Genomic DNA, 12,056 nt, shown 5'->3' on the forward strand with positions numbered 1-12,056 from the left:
TTCACTAGTTTATGTAGGGATTTTTTAATACTTATAGCATCTAGAGTCTTGCACTGATATGTTATAGATAAAAAATGAATAAATAAGATGGAACAGGAAACTTAACTCAAGATTTTCAAATCAAACTTCCATTTGGGCAGAGATTTACTTACTTTTAAAAGATTGTGAAACTTTATTAAATTATTTTCATAAATCTTTCTAGAAATAGGAGTTAATTAGCTACCACAGTGCTGGATAGGTGACCATAATCAAGCATTAGTTAGTGCAGACAGACCTACACTTCCAACATAAGCAGTTTGTGGAGTGCAGAACCAACACTGTGCTCTTCCTATGGGAGGCAGAGACAGATATATCAGAGATAAAATCAATACACAGATTAAAAGTATTCCTGGATCTTACATCCAGACAGGTTCTTCACTGATAATTCAGCTACATTCCCTTTGAAACACTGCTCAATGCTTTTCAATTCATACAAAAACTCCAGTGGGACTTCACATTAAATCAATTTGCTGAGAATCAGGCTTGACAGGCAGAACGGATTATAGTCCTAAAAGCATTTTTTAAGGAAAAGAGGGGGTGGGGAGAAAGGGGAAAGGGAAGGCTATGCTGAACCTTTGAAGAAAAATTAACCTCCTTTGCATGGGTCCAATCCATTTAATATATCATCTTCATACAACCCATTTCAAGCTTCCAAGAAGAGTAAATCAAGAAAAAAAATGAATATTCAACACAGCATTAAAACACAGACTCAAAAAGGGATAATTTAGGACAGGGTTTTTACCAGGTTATTTTTCCTATTTTACTTTTCAAGAAATTCTCATCTCTTTAAGCTTCAGATGGCTCACTAAAAGTGCTGCTCCAACTCAAAGGTGGCACAATATGAACATAATGAAGTGAAATTTATTTCCCTGTGCACTTGGGACAGTCCTCGCACTCTATAGAAGTAAGTGTTGCTTTTAAGATTTTGGTGCTAAGCAAATCAGGGACTCCAGCGTTCCCATTAATGTCTTTAACAGTAGTTTTTCAACACTGGAAACTCCCGCAACTGTAATCAAAGGTTTATACCAGAGGGGCAGCCCTGCACATACTTGAAAACACATTTTTTACTTAGCTGTTCCAAAATGGCAGTTTCATTTCACTGGATTGATCTGTTTGCCAGTGCTCTTCAGGGAGATTTGCTGAGACAAGGTGAGGAACAGCACGAGTTTTTTTAATAAATTAAATGCCAAGTGTGAGAAACTAACAAAAGGGAAGTCTATTCTCGTGTAACTCCTCTCAGGAGGGAGTGCTGATGTGTGGCGGTGGTGACTCAGTTTCCCCAAAAATACATTGGTTTAGCAGAAGGTTACAAACCAGACTGATTTATTCATGCTGCTAAGCATGAGGTCAGCAATCTGTTAATACAGCCCATCGAGTCCATCACAGAAACCAGCTAATACAAGTACCCTTTCTTACAATGTAGTTTTAAACCTCAACTCCAAATGGACCCTTCAGGATGGAAATATTCACCTTGTGCACAGCCCAAGCTGTCCCAAATGGCACAAGGACCGTCACTATTTAAAAAAAAAAAAAAAAAAATCATACTGACCACCCTAACTTCTGCAGCCTTTTAAGGCACAATTCATTTAGGACTTGCTCTGTAGCTGCAATCAACTTATCTCTCTGTTTGGGCCTCATCTGTGGGGAAGCCCATCCTTTTCCCAGTTGCATGCATATCAGGCTCCTCCACAATCTGCCCAAGACCTCTTTCAATGATTCTTAGAGTATATCAAGGAGCAAGGTCTGTCCCCTGCACATAGAGGGAAACTAGCCAAAGCGCATGCATCCCAGCTGACATCCTGCCCTGAGGATGACAAGCAATGGCACAACTTACAGCTTGTCCCAGGTGGCCATAATCTGTGCCAGGGCTTGGGCAAAGGATCCAGGTGCTATGACAGCTCACTGGTTCTCAGCCTCACTTTTTACCCTGCCTTTGGCCATCTTGCACAGCAGGGAGGAAGGGCTTCATCATGAGGCTCTCTCCAAGGCACAAAGCCAGTTGAACACCCTTGTATCAGACTGGATTGCTGCAATTCCCTCTCATACTGCAGAAGGGAATTGCAGTGAACATACTTTCACTTTGTAATTAAATACAAACAACCATTCTCAATCTGACTGCTGTCAAGGGCTACAACCATACTTGGGGAACAGGCTGGACATAGCTGCTTTAAAAGAACTGTTGTACCAAAGATCCAATGGTCACAAACACAGGCTTTCTGTGACTTTAGACCCTCTAAGGCAGGCAAAGGAAATAAAATATGGGTGTACTGATAGGAGATTTTTTGAGCTGATACCGATGGTCAATTTTTTTAATGAGCCATACCAGCCGATACCGATCCAATCGCCAATATGCAAGCCTGGAGATGGGGTGGTAAGTCTGTTTTGGGGGAAGGGGTGGTAGGGAGGGAAGGGGCGTGGGGAGCACATCAAGGCCCCTGCAGTGAGAGAGGGAGTGGGGCTCAGGTTGGGGCAGGCACCACACAGCCGGGGCGGGGCAGGCTCCAGGACAGAGTTGCGAGTGGCTTGTCCGGGGGCTGCGGGGAGTGGGGTTACGACTCCCACCACTACGCGCATCCCAGGAGATCATGTGGGGAGGTGCCCCCACATCTGTACATAGGGCGAGGGCGGGGTGCCACTGAGGGCTGCATTGGGAGGCTGGCCCAGGCTGCAATCAGGGTGGGCAGCAGTAACACTGGGAAGGGGCTGCATCCACCCCAAAATTCACTGTAGCTCCCCCCAGTTACACCTTCCAGTGTTCCTGCTCCCCACCCTAAGCACAGCCCCCGGCCCAACCCCCACCCCTGCCAGAAAGAGCCCAACACAGCCCCAGCCCATCATCGCCCTACTTGCAGATCTGGGGGCACATGCCCCCCCCCATGCGCTCTTAGGGTTCACATAGTGGCAGGAGCCTTCCCCACCCCCCACGGTCCCACCCACCATGGCCATGCAGCACTTGCCCCTGCCCCAGCCCCAGCCCCAGCCCCACCCCCTCCCTCACCCCGGGGGCTTTAATCTGCACACCCCCACCCCCACAACAGAATTAACAGCTGCACTCGGCTGCTCTCCACACTGCAGGGCTGTGCTCCTGGCTCCCCAGAAATGCATGCATGCACATGGCACTTATGGGCCACATTATTGGCCACAACAGCCAAAAAAAGCTGACTGCCAACGCAGTCGATTTTTTTAAAATTGGAGCCGATCTGATATGTGACTGATGTAACAGTGCACCTCTAAAATAAAATTCTGCACACTACAAACACAGAGGAACAGATTTTATATTGCAAGTCTGAAAAACTTGTCACTACAAGAGAGACCATTCTTTCCAAATGTTTGTGAATGCCACTCCAGAGGCCAGCAAAAAAATAGGGTGACACAAGGGTCAGCTGCCTGCCTAGAAAGACTACTCTCAGGTAGTTGGGCAAAACAAGCATATAATCTCAGGTAAGCATGCCAAAATTGTGTAGTCAGGTATTTTGGAAAATCCCTGCATTATGGGAAAGTTATGTTGAGTCATTAAAAATTTCTATATAGAAACTTGAGTATATATTACGACAGTAAAAAATTTTAATTCATCACTCCAAGTGGATTAGTAATGATGACTAATTATTATCCATGGGTTATTCATAGTTAGCTATTTACAACTTTTCATGAGATGTATTCTGCATGCCATATCACAGCTTGCCAAAGAATGATTTTTAATGTTTATAATGAAAAAAAATATATTACAAAAATGTCAAATGCAACTGGCACACATTTTGTTCTCTATATGAGAATTGTATGAGTATCCAGGTAAATGCTAAATGTACAGTTTCTTATTACAAAATTTCAGAGCACTCTATAAAATAATTATTTTGCTCCCTCATTATCATGTAGTCAAAGCTCGTCACCAGAAGAGAAGTGAACTCTTCAAAATGGAATAGTTGATGATCTATTTCCTCCTGATCAAGAGAAGCTAAAAAAGATCCAAAGCTTTGCAAGCATCAAATGGCTAGACAGGTGCTATGGATGCGTAGGTCAGGGATGTTAAACTCACCTGGGGCCCAGAGCTGGATCTAAACTGTGGGGCTCCTCATGGGCTGGATCCAGCCAGAGGCACTGGGGTGGCTGCCATGGCCATTGCAGTGGCAGAGGGGTCCAACAGTGGCAGCCCAGAGGCTGTGAAGGGTCTGAAGGGGGAGGTGTAGGTATGCAGTGACAATCTGAAAGCAGCAGCAGTAAGTCAAGCTTACTGTAAGATGCCACGTGCCTCCTCACTCCCCGAGGCAATGCGGCAGAGCGGAGCAGTGTTCTGGAGCCAGTCGAGCCTCATTGGGGCAGGCAGCAGCTCCTCCGTGAGGTGAGGCAAGGCACGGATGGAGGCTGGCATGAGTTCTGCCGGCTCCGGGGGAGTGGAGCACTTCCCAGGACTGGGGGACCCCATGCCAGGCTCCCGCCCCAGCCTCTCCTGGTGTGCGGCCTTGAAAAGGCTGTGCGCGGCCACCCTTTTAGTTGTGCGCAGCCACGTACACATGCACCTTAGAGGGAGCCTTGTTCATGGGTTATATGTTTAACACTCCTGACATAGGTCAATAGTTTTTAAGACAAATAATAAATCAGGAGAACATTTCATGAGGGGGAGGGAGAGGAGAGAGGCAGTTTGTGTGCGCGTGTGTGTGGAAACAGCTAATTGCACTTTAACAGGTAATCAATTAGTCAGCATGCTTTGTATACAAATCAAGGAGACTCTGGCAGAGATCCAGTGGACTAACTAATAAGAATTCAGTGATGAGTTAGCCTACTGACTAATTAATTAGATTTTCTTTTCTCAAAGTATATAAAAATAATGGATTTCAATATTCTGCTCCAAATCTCTGATACCTGGCAAATATGCCACAGAGCCTCTAATAAGATAAATGCCAAACTTTTGTCATCTTCAAAATACAGACCCAGCCTACACCTCTATACACAAAGCCAGAGTAATAATGATCATACTCAGCTATCAGAGTGAGCTTTACATCTGGGGATGTCAAAGTACTTATGAGAAAACAAATTTCTTTGAACCAGGTAAAGGGAAGAATAGAGCAGTGAAGGGACTCAGTGTCAAAGGCTGAACAGCAAAGCAAACCTAGGTCTCTACAATCCCAGTTTAGTGCCCTATACAGTGGAACACATCTTCCCTGAATATATAAAAACATCAAGATGCAGCCACAGGCACAGACACAGACAGCACAGCACAGCACAAGCAATTAGGAATAAAAGGTAATAAGGAACAAGGAAAATAAGATGGAGAAAGGCATCTGCAGTGAGAATGAAAATAAAAAATATGCTCCCACTATATTTCTTGTCAGTGACCAGTGACACTTACCAGATATCCTACACTTCTTACAAGTGTAGAAAAAAAACAAGAAATTAGTAAAAGAACGTAAGATGAAGAAAAAGATACTACATACTGAGACTGTACTGACTGATGACATCCCCCTCATGCATCCATCCATCCATAAGATAATACAAGGAAAATGAGGAAGCCATTCAAAATCCAACCTCCATGACGGCCAAAATGATGAAGCTAAATGACTGAGGTTTTTAGTACAGCATTATTTGGGAGTTCTCAATTTTTCCACTGGCTATGGGTGACTTCACTTAGTTTACACCTTGATTTCCTCATTTTTAAAGTGCAGGTAATAGTTTCACTACCTCCCAGGAAGAAAGGTAACTAATATAATAAATGTTTTCAAGTGGTTTTAAATGTTCATGTGAAAGATGCCTTTAAAATGCCTTTTAATAAATACACATGTATGGGTGAGGTCAGGGATAGTTATAGGATTTGGTGGGTGGGGGGTGTATACACACACACACACACACACACACACACAGAGTGTGTATATATATACACACCCACCTCCCCAAATCACATGCATGCGTGTGTGTGCATGTATCCCCCAAATTCTGTAACTATTCCTGAAGGTGCACCAGAAACTTGTATATTCTAGCTACTTAAATGCACACACATAAAACATATTAGTAACACTGCTTCAGCAGTGCCTAGCTACATAGGGTCCTGAATTTTAATTTAGATTTACATTTTTCTGTATTTTAAAACTTTTGATTTAGTTTGGTTTGAAAGTAAGCTAAAGGACACAATCAGTTCTTCCTGATCACTCAAACATGCTGTCAGAAACGAAGGGGAAAAAAGGATGTCATGATCATCTCGTTACCTGTAGCTGTGTGAGTTTGAGAGATTGGATAGATCCTCTCCATCCCCAATAAAGAATTCAAACGCTTCTCCCTCTGCAGCGGAAACACCACCTTGGTCATTGCATTGGTGATTCGCCTCCATTCTAGAATCAGGCCTGGTAATGGATGTAAAGTCTTTAATTTCTCCAGAATATCCTATAAAGTAAAGCACAAAGCTATAATGGGCTGCCTTACAAATTCTATATAAATTCTATACAAAATTTCTTTCGTTTTACAGAGGTTAATTCTAACCTACAGTGATATACCGAGAGGAAAGTCTCCAATTCCACAGCCATGTCTCAATATTACATGAGCAACAGCTCCACTCATATTTGCTGTACAGATAGTAAAAACACTATGACACATAGCTGAAATATAGAACATGCAGCCAGAGAAAATTATTTGAACAGACTCATTTGGTCTCAAGTCCTAAAGAAAAATTTCAGAGTCTGCTTTAACAAACAAGTCACCTGAACCAGTCAAATGATCGCCTGGCCTGGGTTGTCTCCTCTCTCCCAGATTAATGCTCCTCCTTCCTCTTCTTGTGCTTCTCTCCCTGCACCTCTCCTATTCTGACTGCACATCAGGAGGACACAAACAGGCCCACTGACCACACTCCTTGTAGGGCACAGGTAATCACTAGCAATAAAAACTTTGCAGTTAAGTCAAAAGAGTTGCTTCTTATTGATCAATGAAGGTACAAGCAATTGCTCAAATTAAAATGTGGGAAAAGAATTTAAAAAAAAATTAAAAAAAAGCGCTGAGTACAGCCATTGGGACTCATAGTAGCATCATAGGGTAGCCAACACTGTAAAAGTTAGATAACTCTCTCCACCCTTAGCCTTACTTCTACTATACCCCACCTGGGCTAACACCAAGTGAAATCTACCAAGCTCCTCATCTCTTCATTGCTGCTAGAGCTTAAGACACCAGTATCTGTTTTCCAATCCACTTCTCACACTGAACAAAAGGACACTGGGGGCACAACATGAGTTAATGAGCCCTGAAAACAGGAGACAAGTAGATCTGCTCATACGTCTTTGTCTGACACATGCAGCAGTGATTAACCCCAGGCAATCAGTATTAGGGCAGCGGTTTCAGAACAGTTAGAAATTGGTAGTTATACTGGTGGTCCTGGATTGTGTACATGCTTTCAATATCATACATGGTTAAAACCAATCTATGTAGCCATTCTGAAAAGCAATTTTTTTTGAAAGGCAGAACACAGAAAATTTTGAAAGGCAGAGAAAATTAATCACAGACAGTTAATCCTGCCATACAGGAGCCAGCAGACAATTCCAAAACAAACCTCTTTCTTTTGCAACAAAAAAAACTTTTTTTTAATCTGTGTGTCTATATATGTATTTATATTGTATTTTTCTCCCTGACATCTAAGCATCCTTCAAGAAGATGACAAAAGAGTCTAGCTGTTGACCTTACACAATTCTTATGCTATTTGTCTTGTAGACACAATTAGGTTGAGTTACATTCAGCCAAACCTACCATTTCAGTTATACCTGCAGTTACCCCTCATTCTCAGTTACATCTGTGCCTTAAAAAGAGGTTACATTTGACTCTGCATGGGAGAAGACAGCACTAAAACTTATTTTTCCTCACTAAAATCCAATCCAACTATGAAGTGTACATGGGAAAGAAGTTATTCCTATAGTCACAGTACAGAACTACACTTAATTTAGTTGTACCTTGGTTGTACTGAACTGCTTGCCCAGCCTGACCCTGTGTCCTTTAGTAGTGCATCTTCTTGTGTAACCAAGAGTTTTCTTATTCCCTTGAGCTTTTACATCTCCATGTGGCAACTTCAGTTCCAAAAACAAGACCTAATAGAGACCAGAGTTTCAAATTCAGTACATGTTTTTAAACCCCAAAATAAACAAGTGAAAGAGCACTTTAATAGCCTATGTTCTAACAAAAGGACAATGCTAACGTTCCAGGTACTTAACAAGCTGATTAAAAGATCTGTGTATTATCAACAGCAGTTCCTCCTCATTTTAATTAACTACAAAATGTAGTCTAAAATCTAATTTTCTAATCTTAAAAAGTTTGGATTGCAAGGTGTTTTTAGATAAGGTAATTGATTCCTGTAAATGAGGCTACAGATATCCTCACTGCTCACTCCTTAATAACTGCTTGGCTGTAGTGACAGGAAGACAAGGAAAAGATGTAGGATGGAGGAATAGGAAACTGATGCTGAAAACAAAAGACTAGACTGATTTAGATCTGAGAATTTTGTCTGGCAGCAAACCCCAGACTGTACAGAGGCCCATTTCCCCACATTAAGTACCTGTAAAGTATCCAAATTAACTCTTTGCTTCTTGAATCCCAAGAGTGGAATACCTTTGGGATTCAAATTAATTGCTATTTAAGGGTATTTAATTGCTATTTAAGGTGTATACAAGGGCAGCTATACACCTGCTGGATGTCTACTCCGACAGGTGCTAATTAGCGTGTGCTAGAGCAGACTTAATTCATTAGCACACTCCAGCAGCCTCTGCATCCCGTGTATTGAATGTCCCTGTGCTTCAAAACAGCAGCAGGAATGCTTTAACTAAAGCTCATTCAACAAGCTTTTTAGTTAAAGCACCTCCACCACCATTTTGAAACACAGGGTGCTAAATACATGTGACACTGTGGGCATCTTAATTAGAGCAGATCTCAGAGCCACTTTAATTAACGTGCCCCATCCCCCACTCCACTCTGGAGTATGGGTAAAGATGTCCTAAATGACTGTCTGGCATCTCTTTTGCTGCAAGTCAAATCTCAAGCTAATCAGCCCTGGAATTTCTGTTTTTAAGCCTGGATGTTACCTGGGAATCGACTGCAGGACACAAAGCATTGAAAGAGCACATTACTGGTACCTTTTATTAAAGAGCTTTAGACATTAGCTTGGAAATTAGTTTTTTTCCTAGCAAACTACTATCAGTTGGAAAACTAGCCACAGTGAAGATGTTCTTTTCCAAAGACCAATACGGAGTAGAGTTTATTTCTAATATCAGTGAGGACACACAAATCTTCACCGCTTATCCTGAATTTTCAGGTGGTATTCAGCACTATTTGATTATGTTCAATTACACAGCAGGCAGGGGAAAGCAGAAGTAATCTGCTTAGTACAAACAGCCTTATATTAGAAGATTGCATAAAATGGCAAAGGTTCACATGAACTTCATGGGACACTCAATAAATTCTAACAGAACTTTTATACCAAATTCATTATCCTGAGTTGATATGCAGCTAGATCCCTGGGCCAGATCCAGACTGCAGGCCTCCTTGTGTGCTAAATCGGGATCACGAGAAGCTTCACAGGCAGGACCCAGACATGGTAGCTGCATGATGAACAGTGACAGCAGCATGAGGGTTAATGTAGCTGTCACTCATCCCCTTGCTGCTGACATGTCCTTAGTGGGACTCCATAGCTGGGAATCTGGCAGCAGACCCTGCCCCCACTCACCCCACTCCCTAATCTCTGGCCCCTTTAAGAGCCTCACAAGCTGGGTGAAATGGCTCCATGGGCTGGATCTAGCTGGTGGACTACATCTCTGACATACCAAATTTACCACCATATTTTACAGGAAAAATACTTCCATAAGAGGCTTTTTTTTTCCTTAGCTATGATGAGTCAGAAGACATGGGAACCTGGAGAGTCATTAGGTCATGAGCACGAACTGGCATCAGATCAGCATTACTGAGAGCAGAAATTCTGTGTTTGCAGAGAAGTAGGGAATATTTTGGAGTGTTTTTAAACAGCGGTTGTTTGCACATTTTGGCCAGTTTCCATGTTAAGAACAGTTCTGGTAGAGATACTGGTGGACACACATCAAGTAAGATGGTCAAAAGCTGTAAAAGATGCTATTGCTGTAATCAGCATATTGCACATACAGAAAGGTGAACCATAGGATGGATCCCTTTGGGATTTACTTGGTTGGAAGGCATTATATATACAATCTGCCAGTAACCAATTTCTTTTTGGTTCACTATTTCAAACCTGGTTTGAAATAAGATCCCTTTTTATTTCTGCCCGAAATGCTAGGCACAGCAGTAACAATACAAGCTGGTCAACGCAGCTCAAGTGCACAATTTCTTCAATAAACCAATACGGAGTAGAGTTAATTTCTAATATCAGGGTGTGGACACACAAATGCTTGGAACCCTTTCAAAGCAGAATGTTTCAAGGGGGCAGCAGCTGACACACTCTAATTGCTATGTGTGAACAAGCTGAAAACGATTCAAATGCAGCAAACCTGCTCCAACTTTAGTACTGCTTCATTCAGAGGTAAAGCTGGATCTGGTTTGAGGCCAGCTCATTCACACATAACAATAAGAAGCACCAGCTGCTGTCTTTGTGAAACATTCCTCTCTTGAAAGGGATCCAAGTGTTAGTGCATCCACACCCTCCCAGTATTAGCCAAAAAACATTTTGGGTCTGAATTGGTAATAGATCCTGCATATTTTCTTAGGAAATTGACAGATGATCATGAGTAGCTGTAGCTCTTTACAAATTAAAAGCCTAATCCTACAACATGTTGAATAGTATGAATACCTTCCTCATCTACTAAAGTCTGTGAAAGTGAAGATGCTCAGTACCACCTGAGAGAGACTCAGTCCCTGTCAAGATACAGCTCTATCAGAAAATCAACCTTGATCAGAATTAGCTTTATTTTCCATCTTTAAAGTCCAATTCTCCAACCAAATACCCCTCCACCAATATTTCTACCCAAATGTAAGAAGTTAACTTGATGAGTCTTTTAGAGGCAGCAACTCTGTCACACCCAAGTCCCTCAAATACCTCTGCAATGTCATCAGGGCTGGTCAGGGAGAAGCTGTGGCCTGCCACCTGGTATGCCTGGGCCTCAATCTCATTTAGTTTAGCTTGCATGATGTGTTTCTGGGTCTCACATGCCACTGTGCTAAAGCCAATTCCATTCAGCTCCAGCAGAGCCAAGCAATATTGTGTGGGCATCTCCACTTTGCAGAAAGCATCTGAAATAAGTAGAAAAGCTAAAAAATACTGATCTCCCCAAATGACCCTACTCATCAAGTTAAACTTCCCAACCCCTGGTCCTTTTTACCTGTTAGGTTTTCCTTCTGTAACAGTGTATTAAGCTGGGTCATGATGCCAAAAATGAGCACAGACTCTATGGCTGCTCTGTACCGCCCAGAGTGATCAGCACTGGCACTAAGCCCCAAGCTCTGCACCCCTTGGCCAGTTCCTATCCCTTCAAGCAGGGGGAGTTCATGAGGGAGAAAGCTGGTAACCATGTTGTGAAGTGTACGTTCTTTAGAGTCAGGATCCAGCAGCCAGCATGCTACCTAAAATGGACATAAGCAAATACTGAACACTTTGGTTATTTTAATAATAACAGAAACATAAACACTATTTGGTAGTGAGCCCAAAAGTTCTCAACAGCAGTGTAAACTTGTGCTTCAACAAAGCCCTCAGGTGAGACACCCAAGTCTTACTGACAGTCAATTAAATGCTTCTGAGAATTATTACTTAGTCAATAAAATGCACACAAAGCTTTGCCTTCACTTGGTGGTTCTTCACAGATAATAAAGCCATGGAAATCAAACAGAAATGGAGTAAAGTCTGCACATGAAAAGAACTCTTTGTAAAAAATAATGTCATTATAAGGATTGCTATGAAATGCGGATCTGTGAAAAGAACCTAGCCTGACCCCCATTTTTGCATATCAATACAAGTAATCAGGGCTGTGTCAGGTGAATTCTACTATTAAATGACCCTTGTATAAACCCAGTGAAAGCAAAATTGGACCCTGTAATTGAAACAT

The 12,056-nt window shown here is 42.2% G+C and overlaps 1 protein-coding gene across 6 annotated transcripts in view; it reads right to left on the reverse strand.

The window, feature by feature from the left end:
- Positions 1-12,056, reverse strand: part of POLQ (DNA polymerase theta) — a 97,239-nt gene that overhangs the window by 33,542 nt on the left and 51,641 nt on the right. For all 6 annotated transcript variants that reach the window (XM_090057279.1, XM_090057270.1, XM_090057260.1 and 3 more), the window contains 4 exons: positions 11,337-11,577; positions 11,054-11,247; positions 7,956-8,090; positions 6,234-6,408 (listed from right to left, as the gene is read on the reverse strand). In XM_090057279.1, coding sequence (XP_089913405.1) covers positions 6,234-6,408; positions 7,956-8,090; positions 11,054-11,247; positions 11,337-11,577 — 745 coding nt within the window. The remainder of the gene's footprint in view (positions 1-6,233; positions 6,409-7,955; positions 8,091-11,053; positions 11,248-11,336; positions 11,578-12,056) is intronic.

The sequence above is a fragment of the Crocodylus siamensis genome, chromosome 1 (assembly GCF_052110815.1).
Source record: "Crocodylus siamensis isolate JL-2025a chromosome 1, ASM5211081v1, whole genome shotgun sequence".
In the NCBI taxonomy this organism is placed as follows: Eukaryota; Metazoa; Chordata; order Crocodylia; family Crocodylidae; genus Crocodylus; species Crocodylus siamensis.